Source organism: Bombina bombina, chromosome 2, assembly GCF_027579735.1.
Source record: "Bombina bombina isolate aBomBom1 chromosome 2, aBomBom1.pri, whole genome shotgun sequence".
Lineage (NCBI taxonomy): Eukaryota > Metazoa > Chordata > Amphibia > Anura > Bombinatoridae > Bombina > Bombina bombina.
Window position 1 is genome coordinate 164,516,400 of NC_069500.1, and position 25,435 is coordinate 164,541,834.

A 25,435-nucleotide genomic window follows, 5' to 3' on the forward strand; every position below is an offset into this window, starting at 1 on the left:
AAATGAGGGGCATGATGTATTTGTATGGCAAGAGAGTAATAAATGCCCCTTTCAAATAGGTCAAACACCAAAATAAAACCAATGTTGTGAAGTATATCACCTGGAAGTTAGATGGACGTAGGACCACACATTCGAAAGATCAGGATTGCTGCTTTTAAATAGCAGTGTGTGGATGGTAACATAAGGGATTCTCCACCCTCAATGATGTTGAATATGCTTTTAGTTCTCTGATGATCACTGTTACCATGGTGAGCAGGTGATAGCCATCCAGGGGGAGATTATTTTGGGGTGCTAGGTTCTCTTTTATAGCTCAGGGCACTGTAAAGAGCATCTAGTAGACAGGTGAATGCAATTTATACGACTATAACCTTTTACATTAAGGGACATAAGACTCCTCTTTGAAAATTGTTAATCCCCTCTTTTATATGAGGGTTATTATGTCTGTACTTATATATATATATATATATTGTTTAGGGAGTAAGGGCTCCTTTAAATCATCTGACCCCCCCTTTTTTATTGCAATCACTTAAAGGTACATGAAACCCAAAAAATTTATTTCATGATTCAGATAGAGAATACAATTTTAAACAACTTTCTAATTTACTTTTATTATCTAATCTGTTTCATTCTCTTGGTATAATTTGTTGAATGAGCAGCAATTCACTACTAGTTTCTAACTGAACACATGGGTGAGCCAATCACATTCATTATATATATGCAGCCACCAATCTCTGCTGCTCATGAACTTTCCTAGATAAACCTTTCAGTAAATGATAACAAGAGAAGGAAGCAAATTAAATAATAGAAGTAAATTGGAAAGTTGTTTCAAATTGTATTCTCTATCTGAATCATGAAAGAAACATTTTGAGTTTCATGTCCCTTTAATGGCAGGGGAATGAGGCTCCCCTTTTTCCAACATGGGGTTTCATACCCCTGTCTTTTTTATTGGGGGCATAGGGGCTCTTAAAGTGTCTCTGAAACTGCATTGGTGAAATAAGTGGAAATCCTTTTTTTCTTTCATAAGAAGGTGAGTCCATAAAATTATAATACAGGTGAAACTCGAAAAATTAGAATATCCTGCAAAAGTTAATTTATTTCACTAATGCAACTTGAAAGGTGAAACTAATATATGAGATAGACACATTACATGCATAGCAAGATAGTTCAAGCCGTGATTTGTCATAATGGTGATGATTATGGCTTACAGCTCATGAAAACCCCAAATCCACAATCTCAGAAAATTAGAATATTACATGCAATCATTAAAACAAGGATTGTACATAGAACAATATCGGACCTCTTAAAAGTATAAGCATGCATACTGTATGTACTCAGTACTTGGTTTGGGCCCCTTTTGCAGCAATTACTGCCTCAATGCGGCGTGGCATGGAAGCTATCAGCCTGTGGCACTGCTGAGGTGTTATGGAAGACCAGGATGCTTCAATAGCGGCCTTCATCTCTTCTGCATTGTTCGGTCTCATGTCTCATCTTTCTCTTGGCAATGCCCATAGGGTCAGGCGAGTTTGCTGGCCAATCAAGCACAGTAATCCCACGGTCATTGAACCAGGTTTGGTGCTTTTGACAGTGTGGGCAGGTGCCAAGTCCTGCTGGAAAATGAAGTCAGCATCCCCATAGAGCTTGTCTGCAGAAGGAAGCATGAAGTGCTCCAAAATCACCTGGTAGACGGCTGTGTTGACCCTGGACTTAATGAAGCACAGTGGACCAACACCAGCAGATGACATGGCTCCCCAAATCAACACATACTGTGGAAACTTCACACTGGACTTCAAGCACTGTACTTATATATATATATATATTGTTTAGGGAGTAAGGGCTCCTTTAAATCATCTGACCCCCCCTTTTTTATTGCAATCACTTAAAGGTACATGAAACCCAAAAAATTTATTTCATGATTCAGATAGAGAATACAATTTTAAACAACTTTCTAATTTACTTTTATTATCTAATCTGTTTCATTCTCTTGGTATAATTTGTTGAATGAGCAGCAATTCACTACTAGTTTCTAACTGAACACATGGGTGAGCCAATCACATTCATTATATATATGCAGCCACCAATCTCTGCTGCTCATGAACTTTCCTAGATAAACCTTTCAGTAAATGATAACAAGAGAAGGAAGCAAATTAAATAATAGAAGTAAATTGGAAAGTTGTTTCAAATTGTATTCTCTATCTGAATCATGAAAGAAACATTTTGAGTTTCATGTCCCTTTAATGGCAGGGGAATGAGGCTCCCCTTTTTCCAACATGGGGTTTCATACCCCTGTCTTTTTTATTGGGGGCATAGGGGCTCTTAAAGTGTCTCTGAAACTGCATTGGTGAAATAAGTGGAAATCCTTTTTTTCTTTCATAAGAAGGTGAGTCCATAAAATTATAATACAGGTGAAACTCGAAAAATTAGAATATCCTGCAAAAGTTAATTTATTTCACTAATGCAACTTGAAAGGTGAAACTAATATATGAGATAGACACATTACATGCATAGCAAGATAGTTCAAGCCGTGATTTGTCATAATGGTGATGATTATGGCTTACAGCTCATGAAAACCCCAAATCCACAATCTCAGAAAATTAGAATATTACATGCAATCATTAAAACAAGGATTGTACATAGAACAATATCGGACCTCTTAAAAGTATAAGCATGCATACTGTATGTACTCAGTACTTGGTTTGGGCCCCTTTTGCAGCAATTACTGCCTCAATGCGGCGTGGCATGGAAGCTATCAGCCTGTGGCACTGCTGAGGTGTTATGGAAGACCAGGATGCTTCAATAGCGGCCTTCATCTCTTCTGCATTGTTCGGTCTCATGTCTCATCTTTCTCTTGGCAATGCCCATAGGGTCAGGCGAGTTTGCTGGCCAATCAAGCACAGTAATCCCACGGTCATTGAACCAGGTTTGGTGCTTTTGACAGTGTGGGCAGGTGCCAAGTCCTGCTGGAAAATGAAGTCAGCATCCCCATAGAGCTTGTCTGCAGAAGGAAGCATGAAGTGCTCCAAAATCACCTGGTAGACGGCTGTGTTGACCCTGGACTTAATGAAGCACAGTGGACCAACACCAGCAGATGACATGGCTCCCCAAATCAACACATACTGTGGAAACTTCACACTGGACTTCAAGCATCTTGCAGTGTGTGCTTCTCCATTCTTCCTCCATACTCTGAGTCCTTGGTTTCCAAATGAGATGCAAAATTTGCTCTCATTAGAAAAGAGGACTTTGGACCACTGAGCAATATACCAGGTCTGTTTTTTTTTAGCTCAGATAAGACGCTTCTGACGTTGTTTGTTGTTCAGGAGTGGATTGACAAGAGGAATATGACATTTGAAGCCCATGTCCAGGATCTGTCTGTGTGTGATAGCTCTTGATGCACTAACTCCAGCCTCAGTCCACTCCTTGTGAAAGTCCCCAACCCTTTTGAATGGACTTTTCCTGGCAATCCTCTCCAGGTTGTGGTCATCCCTGCTGCTTTTGCACCTTTTTCTGCCACACTTTTCCCTTCCACATAACTTTCTATTAATGTGCTTTGATACAGCACTTTGGGAACATCCAACTTCTTTTTCAATTACCTTTTAAAGCTTTCCCTCCTTATTGAGGGTGTCAATTATGGTTTTCTGCACATCTGTCAAGTCAGCAGTCTTTCCCATGATTGTGATTCCTACTGAACCAGATTGAGAGACCATTTAAAGGCTCAGTAACCCTTTGTAGGTGTTATGGCTTAATTAGCTGATTAGAGTGGGGCACTTTGAGCCTAGAATATTGCACCTTTTCACAATATTCTAATTTTCTGAGATTGTGGATTTGGGGTTTTCATGAGCTATAAGCCATAATCATCAATCACGGCTTAAACTATCTTGCTTTGCATGTAATGAGTCTATCTCATATATTAGTTTCACCTTTTAAGTTGCATTAGTGAAATAAATGAACTTTTGCACAATATTGAAATTTTTCGAGTTGTCACCTGTATGTGGGAATATAGCTCCTACCCACCAAGAGAGTTCAAACACCCCTACATTCCAGAGCTTTTCTCCACCTTATATGCCCAGTGGAAGTCAGGGTCATCTTGCTATGGAACAAAACAGGTGAAGAGGCCACTACCAAGTCAGTATGAATGTTTTTGTCCCACCATCAGAAGATAATTTTTGTGGGGGCAGATTTGGACTTTTGCAGATTCCATTTCAGATCTGAAGGTTTTTGAGTGTCAGGGTGCCAGGAATCAGACTGAGACAAGAAGTGCAAACATTAATCACACCTTTATTAATAGAAAAAAGTCCACAAGTCAAATAACAAGCCAGGAGTCAAAACCAGAGCTTGTAGTCAGACGAGCCGAGTCAGGAGCCAAAGCAAATAGTCAGACGAGTCGAGTTAGGAGCCAAAGCGAGTAGTCAGACTAGCCGGAATCAGGAACAAGGAGAACAGCCCGAGTCGGGAACAAGCCAGGGATCAGGAACCAGGAGGGACGTCAGACAGCCAGATTCAGCAAGAGAGGTGAGTAAAATGGCTGCCAGCAGCACATGGCAAACAAAGCAGGGAAAAAACCCTGATATTTAGTTAGGCTCTCAAGGTTACAGAATCATTTTTTTCCACCAGGACTACTCAAGAGGTTTCTATTTTCTCATGTTTTTTGAGAACCCATAATGGCAACGGCTTGGTTTACTTGCATGAAGATCTACAAGGGAGTGAACACTCAAGTTGCAGAGAACAAAAGGGGTTAGTTGTTCTGCTCCCACCTGTTTTTAGTTTCCAAAAAGGAGCGAACATTTGGACCCATTCTGGCTCTAAATTCTCTAAACAGGTTTCTTTGGGTTCCAGCCTTTTAAGATGGAAGCTGTTCCCACTATTCTTGGGAACTTTAAGGTTGTTTGCTCGTTCTCAAGGCATCTGTAGATCCTTATATTGATATTTTGGTTCAAGTAGCTTTCTTGCTGAAGGCAATCACATACTGAATCCTTGCTGATAATGCTAATAAGATTCCCTTTGGATAAAAAGTATTTATTTGTATATTATTTGTAATTTTTGAAAGTTAAATTACCCAATATTTGAAATAGTGGTAAAGAAGAATATCTTACTTTTTTGTTACCTTTTCACTTCCAAAAGAATATCAAAACTTGTAAATTAATTTCTTATATATTTGAGTTGGGCATTATCGGTACATATATCTATGATGTGCAATTTATGTGCATTTATACTGTAAAATGTGTCATTATACATATTTTTTTTTTTTTTGAGTGTTTTAACCATGTTTACACAATCACAGTTGGCACTAAACGCTGAGCATATTGCTGCTCATTCCAAAATAGCAGTGTCTACTACTTGTGCTTTTTGTAATTATTTTTATATTGACCAAATTTATCAACTGGCTACCTGGTCTTCTTTGCACACACTTTCTAAATTCTACCATTTTGATTTTTATGCCTCAGCTGAAGTAGCCTTTAACAGGAAAGTATTGTGGGATTAGTAACCTGCCTTCCCATCCCTTACCCCACCATATTTCTGGTGGTCTTCTCAACTTCAGTGCTTGGGTTTTGAATCCCACATGATGATTTGTGGACTCTTGCCATCATATGAAAGAAAACCTAATTAATGCCTACCTGATAAATGTATTTATTTCATTATGGTGAGTCCACAACGCCACCCTCTTATAATCTTGAGTTGGTGGCAGGTCATGCTTTTCTCTTCGTTTGGCCCTCTTTGGTCCTTTCTTTTATTCTAGTTTTCCTTCTCTTACTTTGCCACATGCATAACTGAGAATGGTTGGGGAGTGCTGGAAGATGAGGCGAAGCTAAGCTCAGAAATGTTAGGGGTGTTTTGCCTCCTCATGGTGGACAGGAACTAATTATCCCATATATGATGATGTATGGACTCTGGCCATCATGAAAGAAATATATTTATCAGGTAAGCATACATTTTTTTTTCCACAAAAGGGACTCAAAATGCTTTAGATTCCAAGAAAATATGTTACAATAAAATTTAAAGCGGAATAATCAACAAAGTGAATACAAACTTAGTACATTATGAACTTAAATCACAAGGACCACAATAAAACCCACCTCTGCTTTTACCCAGCCTCACATCTTAATTATTTTTTTCAGTTTCAAGACACAAAATTACCTATTCTTGGGTTATAGGTGTATAGATTTGTTGGTCTATATGTTTATGTAGATTTGTGGTTCTTTGCAAAGAGTTTTTCATCTGCAGTTTGTTTATACAGAAGTATAACTTTTTTATGTTCAATTAATACAATTTTAAAATGTTTAAATGTTTGTTCACTATCTCTGAATTTGAAAAACAAATCCAGGATGACTCCCTGATTTGAAAAAGCTGAGCACCTTTGATTTAAAGATAAACAAAAAGTTCCTTGCACATATTTCATTAAGCCACATTTAATCACAGCTCTAATACTACTATAATTATGATCTCTGAAAGTTGGCCCTTTTTTTTTTCTTTTTTAAGGAAAAGATCCTTGCATAGGTGCTAAGATCATAGACTACAAAATGGAAGAGAGTTCTGAAATCCCAATTTTAGAAGATACATCATCATCGCCAGTAGATATTCAGCAGCAATGCTGGCAACTCTCCACAGACATTGAAAACACTGAAAGGTATGCATAGCAAATGAACAATTATGCATTGAAGAGGTTCTTCTTATCATACTTTTTGCATATAGGAGAAATGTGTAGGACAAAGTTGTTGTTTTTTCTGTTGCTTCTCAGCCTCAACACATCCAGAATGTTATTTCACAGTATGGACCAGGTGTTTACTCCTTTGGACTTTTGATTCCCAAGAAGGGAATAAATAAGCAAATGATTTCTTCTATAAGGTACGACGAGTCCACGGATTCATCCTTTACTTGTGGGATATTATCCTCCTGCTAACATGAAGTGGCAAAGAGCACCACAGCAGAGCTGTCTATATAGCTCCTCCCTTAGCTCCATCCCCCAGTCATTCTCTTTGCCTACTCTAAGTACTAGGAAGGATAAAGTGAAAGAGGTGATAAAATATTAGTTTTTAATTTCTTCAAGCAAGAGTTTTTTGTTTTAAATGGTACCGGTGTGTACTATTTACTCTCAGGCAGCAGATGGATGAAGACTTCTGCCTGGAGGATGATGATCTTAGCATTTGTAACTAAGATCCAGTACAGTTCCCACAGAGGCTGAGGGGTGCAGGAAACTTCAGTGTGAGGAACGTTTTCATGCTATATAGCAGTGAGGTATGTTCAGTAATTTTTTCTGGATAGACTGTGTATTTCAGAAAGGCTGACAGTATTCCCATGAGGGTAAGGGTAAGCAGTAATCCTAAGAGCTATAGAAAGGCATTACTAAGCATAAGGGGCTAATTACAAAAATGGTTGAACCTGAGTTTTGAATGTTTCTGGGCAAACATTTTATGAACTGGGAGTGTTGTTAACGTTTTGTGGGCAATAACGTTTTTTGGGCAACTTTATTGAGGGTACACTTGGCTTATTTTTTGGGTCTCAGAACCCACATGGCTAGTTTAAAACCACTCTGGTGCGGTTCTTTGAGGCTGTAGAGACATCAAGTGAGATGGGCGGGGCCTATTTTTGCGCCTCAGATGCGCAGTTGTTTTCACTCAGCAAGCTCCAACTCCTGAGGGCCCTTGTGGATGTTTTGGGCCAAATCGAAGCTTTAACCCCATAATTACTATCCCTGAGGGCAGGTAGGCGCCACAGCAGGGCTGTGGCAAGGTGCTGGGGGTGTTTTTTCCGGATTTAGGCCAAATTTCAATCCGGTTTGCACATTAAGGGGTTAAATGTTAAATTTCCTTGTGGTGCAAACTTAACTACACATATTAAGTCTGCTTGCAAAAATTTGAAAAATTTGGTGCATTTTAAAGCAGTTTTGCAGAATGTGTATGCTTTTTTTCTCTTAAAGGCGCAGTACTGTTTTTTAAGATTGTTATTTTTTTCACTAAATAAAGTGTTTTCATGCTTGTTTGCAGTCATTACTAGCCTGTTCAACATGTCTGACATTGAAGAAAGTCATTGTTCAATATGTTTAGAAGCCATTGTGGAACCCCACTTAGAATGTGTCCCTCATGCACTGAAATGTCAATAAATTGCAAAGAACATATTTTTAAGCTACTAAAAGTATGTCGCAGGATGATTCTCAGTCAGAAGGCAATCAGGTTATGCCATCTAATTCTCCCCAAGTGTCACAACCATTAACGCCCGCACAAGCGACACCAAGTACTTGTAGTGCGTCTAATTCTTTCACCCTGCAAGATATGGCCACAGTTATGAATACTACCCTCACAGAGGTTTTATCTAAGCTGCCTGGGTTGCAGGGGAAGCGCAGTAGGTCTGGTCTGAGAACAAATGCTGAGCCCTCTGACGCTTTATTAGCCATATCCGATGCACCCTCACAATGTTCTGAGTTGGGGGTGAGGGATTTGCTGTCTGAGGGAGAGATTTCTGATTCAGGAAAGATATTCCCTCAGACAGACTCAGATATGACGGCTAATAAATTTAAACTAGAACACCACCGCTTATTGCTCAGGGAGGTTTTAGCGACTCTGGATGATTGTGACCCTATTGTAGTTTCAGAGAAATTGTGTAAAATGGACAGATTTCTAGAGGTTCCTGCCTACACTGATGTTTTTCCGGTCCCTAAGAGGATTTCAGACATTGTTACTAAGGAGTGGGATAGACCAGGTATTCCGTTCACTCCCCCTCCTACTTTTAAGAAAATGTTTCCCATATCAGACACCATGCGGGACTCGTGGCAGACAGTCCCTAAGGTGGAGGGAGCTATTTCTACCCTGGCTAAGCGTAAAACTATACCTATTGAGGACAGTTGTGCTTTCAAAGATCATATGGATAAAAAATTAGAGGGTCTCCTAAAGAAAATATTTGTTCATCAGGGTTTTCTTTTCCAACCTATAGCGTGCATTGTTCCTGTAACTACTTCAGCTGCTTTTTGGTTCGAGGCTCTGGAGGAGGCTCTTCAGGTTGAGAGCCCATTAGATGATATTCTGGATAGAATTAGGGCTTTCAAGCTAGCTAATTCTTTCATTACAGATGCCGCTTTTCAACTGGCTAAATTAGCGGCAAAGAATTCAGGTTTTGCCATTTTAGCGCATAGAGCGTTATGGCTGAAGTCCTGGTCTGCTGATGTGTCTTCAAAATCTAAGCTTTTAGCCATCCCTTTCAAGGGTAAGACCCTATTCAGGCCTGAACTGAAAGAGATCATTTCAGACATCACTGGAGGGAAAGGCCATGCCCTTCCTCAGGATAAGACAAATAAGATGAGGACCAAACAAAATGATTTTCGTTCCTTTCGAAACTTCAAAGGTGGTCCCTCTACCTCTTCCCCTGCTGCTAAGCAAGAGGGGAATTTTGCTCAATCCAAGTAAGTCTGGAGACCTAACCAGACTTGGAAGAAGGTTAAACAGGCCAAGAAGCCCACTGCTGCCACCAAGACAGCATGAAGGTGTAGCCCCCGATCCAGGACCGGATCTAGTAGGGGGCAGACTTTCTCTCTTTGCTCAGGCTTGGGCAAGAGACGTTCAGGACTCCTGGGCTTTAGAAATCGTAACCCATGGGTATCTTCTAGATTTCAAAGATTCTCCTCCAAGAGGGAGATTCCATCTTTCTCAATTGTCTGTAAACCAGACAAAAAGAGAGGCATTCTTACGCTGTGTAGAAGACCTATATACCATGGGAGTGATCTGCCCAGTTCTGAAAACAGAACAGGGGCAGGGGTTCTACTCCAATCTGTTTGTGGTTCCCAAAAAAGAGGGAACCTTCAGACCAATTTTAGATCTCAAGATCCTAAACACAGAGTCCCATCCTTCAAGATGGAGACCATTCGGACTATTTTACCAATGATCCAGGAGGGTCAATATATGACCACCGTGGACTTAAAGGATGCTTATCTACACATCCCTATCCACAAAGATCATCACCAGTTCCTCAGGTTCGCCTTTCTGGACAAGCATTACCAGTTTGTGGCTCTTCTCTTCAGGTTGGCCACGGCTCCCAGAATTTTCACAAGAGTTCCATTCCTGGGAACTCTGATAGATTCGGTGGACATGAAAATTTTTCTGACGGAGGTCAGGAAATCAAAGATTTTAACCATCTGCCAAGCTCTTCATTCCATTCCTCGGCCGTCAGTGGCTCTGTGTATGGAGGTAATCGGACTAATGGTAGCGGCAATGGACATAGTTCCGTTTGCTCACTTGCATCTCAGACCACTGCAACTATGCATGCTCAAACAGTGGAATGGGGATTCTGCAGATTTATCTCCTCAGATAAATCTGGATCAAGAGACCAGAGACTCTCTTCTTTGGTGGTTGTCACAGGATCATCTGTCCCAGGGAATGTGTTTCCGCAGGCCAGCATGGGTCATAGTGGCGACGGACACCAGCCTATTGAGCTGGGGTGCAGTCTGGAATTCGCTGAAAGCACAGGGTTTGTGAACTCAAGAGGAGGCTCTCCTCCTGATAAATATTCTATAACTGAGAGCGATATTCAACGCACTTCTGGCGTGGCCTCAGTTGGCTTCGGCCAGATTCATAAGATTCCAGTCTGAAAATATCACAACTGTAGCATATATCAATCATCAGGGGGGAACAAAGAATTCTCTAGCGATGATAGAGGTTACCAAAATAATTTGATGGGCAGAGACTCACTCTTGCCATCTATCAGCAATCTATATCCCAGGAGTGGAGAACTGGGAAGCGGATTTTCTAAGTCGTCAGACTTTTCATCCGGGGGAGTGGGAACACAATTGATTCAGCAATGAGGCACACCAGAATTGGATCTGATGGCGTCTCGTCAGAACGCCAAACTTCCTTGTTACGGGTCCAGGTCAAGGGATCCTCAGGCAGTACTGATAGATGCTCTAGCATTACCCTGGTCGTTCAACCTGGCTTATGTGTTTCCACCATTTCCTCTCCTTCCTCGTTTGATTGCCAGAATCAAACAGGAGAGAGCTTCGGTGATTTTGATAGCACCTGCTTGGCCATTCAGGACTTGGTATGCAGACCTGGTGGACATGTCTTGGTATGCAGACCTGGTGGACATGTCTTTTCTACCACCATGGACTCTGCCACTGAGACAGGATCTTCTGATTCAAGGTCCGTTTCAGCATCCAAAGCTAGTTTCTCTGCGGCTGACTTCTTGGAGATTGAACGCTTGATTTTATCCAAGCGGGGTTTCTCTGAGTCGGTCATAGATACTTTGATTCAGACTCGAAAGCCTGTCACTAGGAAAATTTATCATAAGATATGGCGTAACTATCTTTATTGGTGCGAATCCAAAGGATACTCATGGAGTAAGATCAGGATTCCTAGGATTTTGTCCTTTATCCAAGAAGGATTGGAGAAGGGGCTATCAGCTAGTTCCTTAAAGGGACAGATATCTGCCTTATCAATTCTACTGCACAAGCATCTGGTAGATGTTCCAGACGTTCAGTCGTTCTGTCAGGCTTTAGTTAGAATCAAGCCTGTGTTTAAACCTGTTGCTCCGCCATGGAGTTTGAATTTAGTTCTTAAAATTCTTCAAGGGGTTCTGTTTGAACTTATGCATTTCATAGATATTAAGCTTCTATCTTGGAAAGTTCTGTTTTTAGTTGCTATCTCTTCGGCTCGAAGAATTTCTGAATTATCTGCATTGCAATGCGACTCGCCTTATCTTGTTTTCCATGCTGATAAGGTGGTTTTGCGTACCTAACCTGGATTCCTTCCTAAGGTTGTTACTTATAGGAATATCAATCAGGAAGTTGTTGTTCCTTCTCTGTGTCCTAATCCTTCCTCTAAGAAGGAGCGTCTGTTGCACAACTTGGACGTGGTTCGTGCTTTGACGTTTTACTTGCAAGCAACCAAAGATTTGTAAGGCTGCGACTTGGTCTTTGCTTCATACCTTTTCCAAATTTTACAAATGTGATACTTTTGCTTCTTCGGAGGCTATTTTTGGGAGAAATGTTCTTCAAGCAGTGGTGCCTTCTGTTTAACCTTCTGTCTTGTCCCTCCCGTTCATCCATGTCCTGTAGCTTTGGTATTGTATCCCACAAGTAAAGGATGAATCCGTGGACTCGTCGAACCTTATAGAAGAAAAAATTTATGTTTACCTGATAAATTAATTTCTTCTATGGTACGACGAGTCCACGGCCCGCCCTGTCATTTTAAGACAGATTATATTTTTTTATTTTAAACTTCAGTCACCTCTGCACCTTGTAGTTTCTCCTTTTTCTTCCTGTACCTTCGGTCGAATGACTGAGGGGTGGAGCTAAGGGAGGAGCTATATAGACAGCTCTGCTGTGGTGCTCTTTGCCACTTCCTGTTAGCAGGAGGATAATATCCCACAAGTAAAGGATGAATCTGTGGACTCGTCGTACCATAGAAGAAATTAATTTATCAGGTAAGCTCACTTAACCGTAATTAGCATGTCTTCTATACACATCTGGTAATAGTAAATGTAAAATACCTATGTAAGCATATACCAGTGACTGCTGTATATTTTTTATTTCATAGATACTGTATTATGAGCAGTAGCTATTTTCACTTTTAAGGTTTCCCATCCATTCTGTTGATTTTGACACAGATTTTTATCTAGGTTGAAGTCACATTCTTTGCAGAGTTTAGAAAAGAAGGCATGCACGTTTATCATTATGATGATATATCTACTTCTCAAAAATGATCAATCTTTGATGACTGTCATGAAAAGTTTTCCCCTGTGATTCCAATGGTACAATGGGTCAGATGGAGTATTTGTCCCAATCAACTTTGCTTTCTAGGTGTTTGTCAACCTAAAATTTATTTTGAAATGGGTGAAGCCAGTAGGTGATACAGCCCAGTGTGAAGCTGGACAAAACCATTGACAGACTCTACATAGGTTCTCTTGACTGCAGACTCTAGTACCCTAGGAAATGGAGCAAAGGGGGATAATAATACATCTGAAGGAATCAGATTGCTATAGTGAGGTGAAGGGTTTCCTCAGCAGGTTTAATTCACATGAAAGGTTTTCAATAGACACCTTTTACCATATAGTTAAATTTACTGCGGCCTATTTATTTCTGTCATTTTTTTTCTCAGACACTTTGTTCTTTGAAAGCTTGAACAAGACAAGTGAGAAGTAGTGGTAACTCAACCATATTATGCATGACATTCCAGGTTAACACTTTTAATGAGATTTGATATGGACTTGGCAATTGATCGGAAAACACTTTTCACATGTATTGTCGCGTGATTAATTTTTTAATTTTTTATTATTCAACATTGTTTACCTCTTTAAAACACGGTTTAGCTGTTTTAAAACAACCACTTGACTTCGCAATGCAAAAGCTTCATAAAGTGGATATAAAAAGTCTACACACGCTTATGAAATTGCAGGTTTTTGAAATGTAATTAAGAAATAACAATTTAAATGTCAGATTTTTAATAGCTGTAATGTTATATAACTAACAAAAATCCTGAGGAAAAAAGTTAATTATTAGTAACATTTTAAATAAAAAAAACTACAACACCCTGATTGCATACATGTGGAGTTGCATCCTATTGGGAGAGCCATGGCCTGAAAAGAGTTGCCAAAGAAAATGTGAAAGCTAACTATTGAAAAGTACGAATGGGGGGAGAGGGATATAAAAGAATATCAAAGGCACTGGATGTACCATGGAGCACTGTCAAAACTATCATCCATAAGTGGAGAAAATGTGGCGCCACAGAGACATTGCAAAAATCTGGACAACTCTCCAAAGTTAGAGAGGACGAGGAGAAAATGTATCATGGGGGCTTCCAAGAGGCCCACAGCAATTTTAAAGGAGCTACAGGAATTTATGGTAGATACCAGTCACTCCTTGTATGTGACCACCATCTCTCACATTCTGCATGTATCTGGACAGTGAGGTAGGGTGGCAAGACGGAAACCCCGTCTTACAAACTGTAACATCCAAGCCCATTTTTAAATTATGACAAAAGATTAATTCAGTCACCCCAAACCATGTGGAAAAATGTACTATGGTCTGACGAGCAAAGATTGAACTTTTCGGCCTATACTGTAAAAGATATGTTTTGCACAAAGCTAACGAAGCTCATCATTCAAGGAACACCATGCCAACTTTGAAATATGGTGGTGGTAGTATTATGGTTTGGGGCTGCTTCTCTTCAGTTGGGCTTAGGGGCTCTTGTCAAGATAGATGGGATAATGAATAGCTCCAAATATCAGTGTATTTTTTTCTACTAGATAAGACGAGTCCACGGATTCATCCTTGTGGGATATTATCCTCCTGCTAACAGGAAGTGGCAAAGAGCACCACAGCAGAGCTGTATATATAGCTCCTCCCTTCTCTCCACCCCCTGGTCATTCTCTTTGCCTATACTAGTAATAGGAAGAGGTAAAGTGAAAGAGGTGTTAAAATGATAGTTTTTATTTTCTTCAATCAAGACTTTTTTATTTTAAATTGTACCGGTGAGTACTATTTTTCCCCAGGCAGCATATGGAAGAAGATTTCTGCCTGGAGGTTGATGATCTTAGCAGATATCACTAAGATCCATATGAATTCCCACAGAATGGCTGAGGAGTTTTAGAGAAGCTTCAGTGTGGGAAACGTTTTCATGCTACAAGCATTGAGGTATGTTCAGTCATTTATTTCTGAAGAGACTGTGATATTTCAGAACAGGCTGACATAGTTCCCAAGAGGGAAGGGGTAAGCAGTAAACCTATAGACATAAGAAGGTATTACTGGAGACCTGTGTATGAATTTTGATGGGCTAAATGCAGCTAGAAAATGATGGCAGCATGGTTAGACACTGGGGCAGCATAACGTTTTTATTTGCTCAAACGGTTAATAATCACTGGTGTTGGGCATTGTGCTGGGGGTTCACATGGCTTTATTGTACATTTCGGATGCTTAAATCCACATGGCTAGTTTCTATACCGCTTCCTTGCGGTTTTTTAGGCTGAGAGTACATCGCATATGATGGGCGGGGCCTAATTTTTGCGCCTCAGATGCGCAGTTGATTTTCACAAGAAGGCAGCAAACTTCAGCTTCGGTTGGGCCCAAACTGAGAGATAGGCTAACGGAGTCATAGTGAGACCTTTGACAGACCCCTGAGGGCAGGTAGGCACCACAGCTCTGAGGTGCAGGGGGTTCTTTAAGTGGTTTTCATAACGTTTTAGGTATAACGTTTTTTCTTATAGAGGGTTAATTTGTCCCTTACTTGTGGTGCAATATTAGGCTACAATATAAGAAGGATATATGCTAAATTTGTAGGCTTAATAGCATTCTGAAGCAGATTTGGAAAAATTGTGCGCTTTTTTACTTCTTAAAGGCACAGTACCGTTTTTCAAAATTGGTGTTTTGTTCAATAAAGTAAGTGTTTTCAGGACTTTTTGTGGTTATTACTAGCCTGTTCAACATGTCTGGCATTGAGGAAAGTCAATGTTCTATGTGTTTAGAAGCCATTATGGAACCCTCACTTACATTGTGTCCCTCTTGTACTTGAAAGGGCCTTACACTTCAAAGAACATATTTTAGCTGATAAAAGTATGTCTAAGGATAATTCTCAGTCTGAAGAAAATCAGGTTATGCCATCCAATTCTCCCCAAGTGTCACAACCTTTAACGCCCACTCAAGCGACGCTAAGTACTTCTAGTGCATCTAATTGTTTTACTCTGCAAGATATAGCTGCAGTTATGTCTACTACCCTTACAGAGGTATTATCTAAACTGACAGGTTTACAGGGTAAGCGCAGTAGGTCAGGTATTAAGGTAAATACTGAGCCCTCTGATGCTTTATTGGCCATTTCCATTGTACCCTCACAGTGTTCTGATTTGGGGGTTGGGGAATTGCTGTCTGAGGGAGAGCTTTCAGATTCAGCAAATGTGTTATCTCAGACAGATGCGCACTTGTTGTCCTTTAAATTTAAGCTTGAACACCTCCGCCTGTTACTCCGTTAGGTTTTAGTGACTCTGGATGATTGTGACCCTATTTTGATACCACCAGAGAAATTGTGTAAGATGGATAAATATTTAGAGGTACCTACATACACTGATGTTTTCTCTTGTTAAGTGTATCCAGTCCACGGATCATCCATTACTTGTGGGATATATTCCCTTCCCAACAGGAAGTTGCAAGAGGATCACCCACAGCAGAGCTGCTATATAGCTCCTCCCCTCACATGTCATATCCAGTCATTCTCTTGCAACCCTCAACATAGATGGAGGTCGTGAGAGGACTGTGGTGTTTTATACTTAGTTTATTTCTTCAATCAAAAGTTTGTTATTTTTAAATGGCACCGGAGTGTGCTGTTTTTTCTCAGGCAGTATTTGGAAGAAGAATCTGCCTGCGTTTTCTATGATCTTAGCAGAAGTAACTAAGATCCACTTGCTGTTCTCACACATTCTGAGGAGTGAGGTAACTTCAGAAAGGGAATGGCGTGCAGGTTTCCCTGCAACTAAGGTATGTGCAGTAAAATATTTTTCTAAGGAATGGAATTGACTAAGAAAATGCTGCTGATACCGAAGTAATGTAAGTAAAGCCTTAAATGCAGTGAAAGCGACTGGTATCAGGCTTATTAATAGAGATATATACTCTTTAAAAAATGTGTTTTAAAACGTTTGCTGGCATGTTTAATTGTTTTTTTAACGTACATTTGGTGATAAAACTTATTGGGGCATATTTTTTCCACATGGCTGGCTTAATTTCTGTATAGAAACAGTTAACTGAGGCTTCCCACTGTTGTAATGAGTGGGAAGGGCCTATTTTAGCGCTTTTTTGCGCAGCAAAAATTCAGACTCAGACTTCCTGCTTCTTCCTGCATGATCCAGGACATCTCTAGAGGGCTCAAAAGGCTTCAAAAGTCATATTGAGGGAGGTAATCAGTCACAGCAGAGCTGTGACAGTGTCTTTGACTGTTTTAAAAAACGTTTTTCTCTATTGTTTATCCGTTTTGGGTATTAAGGGTTTAATCATACATTTTCAAGTGGGTGCAATGCTCTGCTAACTTAATACATTTACTGTGAAAATTTGGTTGGTATAACTGCTTTGGTTCATTGTTATTTCAGCTTGAGACAGGTTTTGTGCTTCTTAAAGGCACAGTAGCGTTTTTTATATTGCTTGTAAACTTATTGTGAAGTGTTTTTCAAGCTTGCCAGTCTTATTGCTAGTCTGTTTAAACATGTCTGACATAGATGAATCTACTTGTTCATTATGTTTGAAAGCCAGTGTGGAGCCCCATAGAAATATGTGTACTAAATGTATTGATTTCACTTTAAATAATAAGGGTCAGTCTTTATCTATAAAAGAATTATCACCAGACGACGAGGGGGAAGTTATGCCGACTAACTCTCTTCACGTGTCAGTACCTTCGCCTCCCGCTCAGGGGGCGCATGCTATTATGGCGCCAAGTACATCAGAGACGCCCATAGCAATTACTTTACAGGACATGGCTACAATCATGAATAATACCCTGTCAGAAGTATTATCTAGATTGCCAGAATTGAGAGGCAAGTGCGATAGCTCTGGGATTAGGAGAGATGCAGAGCGCGCTGGTGCTGTAAGAGCCATGTCTGATACTGCGTCACAGTTTGCAGAACATGAGGACGGAGAGCTTCATTCTGTGGGTGACGGATCTGATCCGGGGAAACCTGATTCAGAGATCTCTAATTTTAAATTTAAGCTTGAGAACCTCCGTGTATTGCTTGGGGAGGTTTTAGCTGCTCTGAACTACTGTAACACAGTTGCAATTCCAGAGAAATTGTGTAGGCTGGATAGATACTATGCGGTGCCGGTGTGTACTGATGTTTTCCCTATACCTAAAAGGCTTACAGAAATTATTAGCAAGGAGTGGGATAGACCCGGTGTGCCCTTTTCCCCACCTCCTATATTTAGAAAAATGTTTCCAATAGACGCCACTACACTGGACTTATGGCAGACGGTCCCTAAGGTGGAGGGAGCAGTTTCTACTTTAGCAAAGCGTACCACTATCCCGGTTGAGGATAGTTGTGCTTTTTCGGATCCAATGGATAAAAAATTAGAAGGTTACCTTAAGAAAATGTTTGTTCAACAAGGTTTTATCCTGCAGCCCCTTGCATGCATTGCGCCTGTCACTGCTGCTGCGGCATTCTGGTTTGAGTCTCTGGAAGAGGCCATTCACACAGCTCCATTGGATGAAATTATGGACAAGCTTAAATCACTTAAGCTAGCTAACTCATTTGTTTCTGATGCCATTGTACATATGACTAAACTAACGGCTAAGAACTCCGGATTCGCCATCCAGGCGCGGAGGGCGCTATGGCTTAAATCCTGGTCAGCTGACGTGACTTCTAAATCTAAATTACTTAATATTCCTTGCAAGGGGCAGACCTTATTCGGGCCCGGCTTGAAGGAAATTATTGCTGACATTACTGGAGGTAAGGGGCATACCCTTCCTCAGGACAGGGCCAAATCAAAGGCCAAACAGTCTAATTTTCGGGCCTTTTGAAATTTCAAGGCAGGAGCAGCATCAACTTCCTCCGCTCCAAAACAGGAAGGAACTGTTGCTCGTTTCAGACAGTCCTGGAAACCTAACCAGTCCTGGAACAAGGGCAAGCAGGCCAGAAAACCTGCTACTGCCCCCAAGACAGCATGAAGGAACGGCCCCCTATCCGGAAACGGATCTAGTGGGGGGCAGACTTTCTCTCTTCGCCCAGGCGTGGGCAATAGATGTCCAGGATCCCTGGGCGTTGGAGATCATATCTCAGGGATATCTTCTGGACTTCAAGGCTTCTCCTCCTCAAGGGAGATTTCATCTTTCAAGGTTATCAGAAAACCAGATAAAGAAAGAGGCATTCCTACGCTGTGTACAAGACCTCCTAGTAATGGGGGTGATCCACCCAGTTCTGCGGACGGAACAAGGACAGGGATTTTATTCAAATCTATTCGTGGTTCCCAAGAAAGAGGGTACCTTCAGACCAATTTTGGACCTAAAGACCTTAAACAAATTCCTAAGAGTTCCATCATTCAAAATGGAAACTATTCGGACCATCCTGCCCATGATCCAAGAGGGTCAGTACATGACCACAGTGGACTTAAAGGATGCCTACCTTCACATACCGATTCACAAAGATCATCATCGGTTCCTAAGATTTGCCTTTCTAGACAGGCATTACCAATTTGTAGCTCTCCCCTTCGGGTTGGCTACTGCCACGAGAATCTTTACAAAGGTTCTGGGCTCACTTCTGGCGGTTCTAAGACCGCGAGGCATAGCGGTGGCTCCGTATCTAGACGACATCCTGATACAGGCGTCAAGCTTTCAAATTGCCAAGTCTCATACAGAGATAGTTCTGACATTTCTGAGGTCGCATGGGTGGAAGGTGAAAGTGGAAAAGAGTTCTCTATCACCACTCACAAAAGTCTCCTTCCTAGGGACTCTGATAGATTCTGTAGAAATGAAAATTTACCTGACGGAGGCCAGGTTATCAAAACTTTTAAATGCTTGCCGTGTCCTTCATTCCGTTCCACGCCCGTCAGTGGCTCAGTGCATGGAAGTAATCGGCTTAATGGTAGCGGCAATGGACATAGTGTCATTTGCGCGCCTGCATCTCAGACCGCTGCAATTGTGCATGCTAGGTCAGTGGAATGGGGATTACTCAGATTTGTCCCCCCTACTAAATCTGGATCAAGAGACCAGAGATTTGATCTCTGGTGGCTATCTCGGGTCCATCTGTCCAAGGGTATGACCTTTCGCAGGCCAGATTGGACGATTGTAACAACAGATGCCAGCCTTCTAGGCTGGGGCACAGTCTGGAATTCCCTGAAGGCTCAGGGATCGTGGACTCAGGAGGAGAAGCTCCTCCCAATAAATATTCTGGAGTTAAGAGCAATATTCAATGCTCTTCTAGCTTGGCCTCAGTTAGCAACACTGAGGTTCATCAGATTTCAGTCGGACAACTTCACGACTGTGGCTTACATCAACCATCAAGGGGGAACCAGGAGCTCCCTAGCGATGTTAGAAGTCTCCAAGATAATTCGCTGGGCAGAGTCTCACTCTTGCCACTTGTCAGCGATCCACATCCTAGGCGTGGAGAACTGGGAGGCGGATTTTCTAAGTCGTCACACTTTTCATCCGGGGAGTGGGAACTCCATCCGGAGGTGTTTGCTCAACTGGTCCATCGTTGGGGCAAACCAGAACTGGATCTCATGGCGTCTCGCCAGAATGCCAAACTTCCTCGTCACGGATCCAGATCCAGGGACCCGGGAGCGACGCTGATAGATGCTCTAGCAGCTCCTTGGTTCTTCAACATGGCTTATGTGTTTCCACCGTTTCCTCTGCTGCCTCGACTGATTGCCAAGGTCAAACAGGAGAGAGCATCAGTGATTCTGATAGCGCCTGCGTGGCCACGCAGGACCTGGTATGCAGACCTAGTGGACATGTCGTCCTGTCCACCATGGACTCTACCTCTGAGACAAGACCTTCTAATACAAGGACCTTTCAATCATCCGAAACTAATTTCTCTGAGACTGACTGCATGGAGATTGAACGATTGATCCTATCAAAGCGTGGCTTCTCCGAGTCAGTTATTGATACCTTAATACAGGCACGAAAGCCTGTTACCAGGAAAATCTACCATAAGATATGGCGTAAATACCTGTATTGGTGCGAATCCAAGAGTTACTCATGGAGTAAGGTTAGGATTCCTAGGATATTGTCCTTTCTCCAAGAGGGCTTGGAAAAAGGCTTATCTGCTAGTTCGTTAAAGGGACAGATTTCTGCTCTGTCTATTCTTTTGCACAAGCATCTGGCAGAAGTTCCAGACGTCCAGGCTTTTTGTCAGGCTTTGGCTAGGATTAAGCCTGTGTTTAAAATTGTTGCTCCTCCGTGGAGCTTAAACTTGGTTCTTAAGGTTCTTCAAGGAGTTCCGTTTGAACCCCTTCATTCCTTTGATATTAAACTTTTATCTTGGAAAGTTCTGTTTTTGATGGCTATTTCCTCAGCTCGAAGAGTCTCGGAGTTATCTGCCTTACATTGTGATTCTCCTTATCTGATTTTCCATTCAGACAAGGTAGTTCTGCGTACTAAACCTGGGTTTTTACCTAAGGTGGTTTCTAACAGGAATATCAATCAAGAGATTGTTGTCCCATCATTGTGCCCTAATCCTTCTTCAAAGAAGGAACGTCTTTTGCATAATCTGGACGTAGTCCGTGCCTTGCAGGCAACTAAAGATTTTCGTCAAACATCTGCCCTGTTTGTCGTTTATTCTGGACAGAGGAGAGGTCAAAAAGCTTCGGCAACCTCTCTCTCCTTTTGGCTTCGAAGCATAATACACTTAGCCTATGAGACTGCTGGACAGCAGCCCCCTGAAAGGATTACAGCTCATTCTACTAGAGCTGTGGCTTCCACCTGGGCCTTTAAGAATGAGGCCTCTGTTGAACAGATTTGCAAGGCTGCGACTTGGTCTTCGCTTCACACTTTTTCAAAATTTTACAAATTTGTCACTTTTGCTTCTTCGAGGCTGTTTTTTGGGAGAAAGGTTCTACAGGCAGTGGTTCCTTCCGTTTAAGTTCCTGCCTTGTCCCTCCCATCATCCGTGTACTTAAGCTTTGGTATTGGTATCTCACAAGTAATGGATGATCGGTGGACTGGATACACTTAACAAGAGAAAACATAATTTATGCTTACCTGATAAATTTATTTCTCTTGTAGTGTATCCAGTCCACGGCCCGCCCTGTCTTTTTAAGGCAGGTCTAAATTTTTAATTAAACTACAGTCACCACTGCACCCTATGGTTTCTCCTTTCTTGTCTTGTTTCGGTCGAATGAATGGATATGACATGTGAGGGGAGGAGCTATATAGCAGCTCTGCTGTGGGTGATCCTCTTGCAACTTCCTGTTGGGAAGGGAATATATCCCACAAGTAATGTATGATCCGTGGACTGGATACACTACAAGAGAAATAAATTTATCAGGTAAGCATAAATTAAGTTTTTCTAGTCCCTAAAAGAATTTCGGACATTGTTACTAAGGAATGGGATAGACCAGGCATTCCGTTCTCTCCGACTCCTAATTTTAAGAAAATGTTTCCCATATCTGACACCATTCAGGATTCTTGGCAAACGGTCCCTAAGGTGGAGGGAGCTATTTCTACCCTAGCTAAGCATACAACTATACCTATTGAGGACAGTTGTGCTTTCAAAGATCCTATGGCTAAAAAATTAGAGGGTCTTCTAAAGAAATTGTTTATTCATCAGGGTTTTCTTCTTCAACCTATAGCTTGCATTGTTCCAGTTACTACTGCAGCAGCTTTTTGGTTCGAGGCTTTAGAGGAGTCTCTTAAGGTTGAGACCCCATTAGATGATATTTTGGATAGAATTAAGGCTCTCAAGCTGGCTAATTCTTTTATTACCGATGCCGCTTTTCAAATGGCTAAATTAGCGGAGAAAAATGCAGGTTTTGTAGAGCGTTATGGCTGAAATCTTGGTCTGCTGATGTGTCATCAAAATCTAAGCTTTTAGCTATTCTTTTTAAAGGTAAGACCCTATTCGGGCCTGAGTTGAGGGAAATCATTTCTGACATTACTGGAGGTAAAGGTCATGCCCTACCTCAGGATAAGACTGTTAAGAGAGGGCAAAACAAAATAATTTTTGTTCCTTTCGAAACTTTAAAGGAGGACCCTCTACTTCCTCTTCCGCTACAAAGCAGGAGGGGAATTTTGCTCAATCCAAGTCAGTCTGGAGACCTAACCAGATCTGGAATAAAGGTAAACAAGTCAAGAAGCCCACTGCTGCTACCAAGACAGCATGAAGGGGCAGTCCCAGATCTGGGACCGGATTTAGTAGGGGGCAGGCTTTCTCTCTTCGCTCAGGCTTGGGCAAGAGATCTTCAGGATCCCTGGGCATTGGAAATTGTGTCTCAGGTGTATCAGCTGGAATTCAAGGATTTTCTCCCAAGACGGAGATTTCATCTTTCATTTTTGTCTGTAGACCAGACAAAAAAGAGGCGTTCTTACACTGTGTAAAAGACCTCTATACCATGGGAGTAATTTGCCCAGTTCCAAAACTAGAACATGGACAGGGGTTTTACTCAAATCTGTTTGTGGATCCCAAAAAAGAGGGAACTTTCAGACCGATTTTAGATCTCAAATGTCTAAACAAATTTCTCAGAGTCCCATCGTTCAAGATGGAAACTATACGAACGATTTTGCCAATGATCCAGGAGGGTCAATATATGACCACCGTGGACCTGAAGGATGTGTATCTTCACATTCCTATCCACAAAGATCATCATCAGTTTCTAAGGTTCGCCTTTCTGGACGAACATTATCAGTTTGTGGCCCTTCCTTTCGGGTTGGCCACAGCTCCCAGAATCTTCAGAAAGGTGCTAGGGTCCCTTCTGGTGGTTCTCAGGCCGCGGGGCATAGCAGTAGCACCCTATCTGGATGATATTCTGATCCAGGCGTCAACTTATCTTCTGACCAGATCTCACACGGACATCGTGTTGGCGTTTCTAAGAACTCACAGTTGGAAAGTGAATGTAGAAAAGAGTTCGCTAGTTCCACTAACAAGAGTTCCATTCTTGGGAACTCTGATAGATTCGGTAGACATGAAAATATTTCTGACGGAGATCAGAAAGTCAAAGATTCTAAATACTTGCTGAGCACTTCAGTCCATTCCTCGGCCACCAGTGGCTCAGTGTATGGAGGTCATTGGATTAATGGTAGCGGCAATGGACATTGTTCCGTTTTGCTCGCTTTCATCTCAGACCACTGCAGCTGTGCATGCTCAGACAGTGGAATGGGGATTATGCAAATTTATCTCCTCAGATAAGTCTGGATCAAGAGACCAGAGACTCTCTTCTTTGGTGGTTGTCACAGGATCATCTGTCCCAGGGAATGTGCTTCCGCAGGCCAGCATGGGTAATCATGACACCGGACGCTAGCCTTTGGGCTGAGGTGCAGTCTGGAATTTTCTGAAGGCTCAGGGTATTTGGACTCAGGAGGAGTCTCTACTACCAATCAATATTCTGGAACTGAGAGCAATATTCAACGCGCTTCAGGCATGGCCTCAGTTGGCTTTGGCCAAATTCATAAGATTCACAATATCACGACTGTAGCATATATCAATCATCAGGGGGGAACAAAGAGTTCCTTAGTGATCATAGAGGTTTCAAAGATAATCCGATGGGCGGAGGCTCACTCTTGCCATCTACCAGCAATCTATATCCCAGGAGTAGAGAACTGGGAAGCGGATTTTCTAAGACGTCAGACTTTTCATCTGGGGGAGTGGGAACTCCATCCGGAGGTGTTTGCATCATTGATTCGTCAATGGGGCACACTGGAATTGGATCTGATGGCATCTCGTCAGAATCCAAACTTCCTCGTTACGGGTCCAGGTCAAGGGATCCCCAAGCTGTACTGATAGATGCTCTAGCAGTACCTTGGTCGGTCAACCTGGCTTATGTGTTTCCACCATTTCCTCTCCTGCCTCGTGTGATTGCAAGAATCAGACAGGAGAGAGCTTCGGTAATCCTAATAGTGCCTGCATGGCCACGCAGGACTTGGTATGCGGATCTAGTGGACATGTCCTCTCTGCCACCGTGGAAACTTCCGTTGAGACAGGACCTTCTCATTAAAATCTAAATTCTCTGCAGCTGACTGCCTGGAGATTGAACTCTTGATCTTATCTAAGCGGGGATTCTCTGAGTCGGTCATTGATACTTAGATTCAGTCTCGCAAGCCTGTCACTAGAAAGATTTACCATAAGATATGGCGTAAATATCTTTGTTGGTGCAAATCCAAGGGCTACTCATGGAGTAGGGTTAGGATTCTTAGGATTTTGTCCTTTCGCCAAGAAGGATTGGAGAATGGATTATCAGCTAGTTCCTTGAAGGGACAAATTTCTGCTTTCACAATTCTACTACACAAGCGTCTGGCGGATGTCCCAGACGTTCAGTCTTTTTGTCAGGCTTTAATCAGAATCAAGCCTGTATTTAAACCTATTGCTCCGCCATGAAGTTTGAATATAGTTCTCAATGTTCTTCAAGGGGTTCCGTTTGAACCCATGCATTCCATAGATATTAAGCTTTTATCTTGGAAAGTTTTGTTTTTAGTTGCTATCTCTTCTGCTCAAAGAGTTTCTGATTCGCCTTATCTTATATTCCATTCTGATAAGGTGGTTTTGCGTACTAAACCTGGATTCCTTCCTAACGTTGTTTCAAATAAGAATATGGAAATTGTTGTTCCTTCCTTGTGTCCTAATCCTTCTTCTAAGAAGGAGCGTCTGTTACATAACTTGGACGTGGTTCGGGCCTTGAAGTTTTACTTACAAGCGACCAAGGATTTCCGTCAAACATCTCCTTTATTTGTTGTTTATTCTGGAAGACGTAGGGGTCAAAAAGCTACGGCTACCTCTCTTTCTTTTTGGCTGAAAAGCATCATCCACCTGGCATACGAGACTGCTGGACAGCAGCCTCCTGAAAAGGTTA

At 41.7% G+C, this 25,435-nt stretch overlaps 1 protein-coding gene across 1 annotated transcript in view; it reads left to right on the forward strand.

Annotated features, from left to right (window-relative positions):
* Positions 1-25,435, forward strand: part of RGS7BP (regulator of G protein signaling 7 binding protein) — a 309,940-nt gene that overhangs the window by 235,333 nt on the left and 49,172 nt on the right. Inside the window, exon 4 of the mRNA XM_053701326.1 lies at positions 6,472-6,619. Coding sequence (XP_053557301.1) covers positions 6,472-6,619 — 148 coding nt within the window. The remainder of the gene's footprint in view (positions 1-6,471; positions 6,620-25,435) is intronic.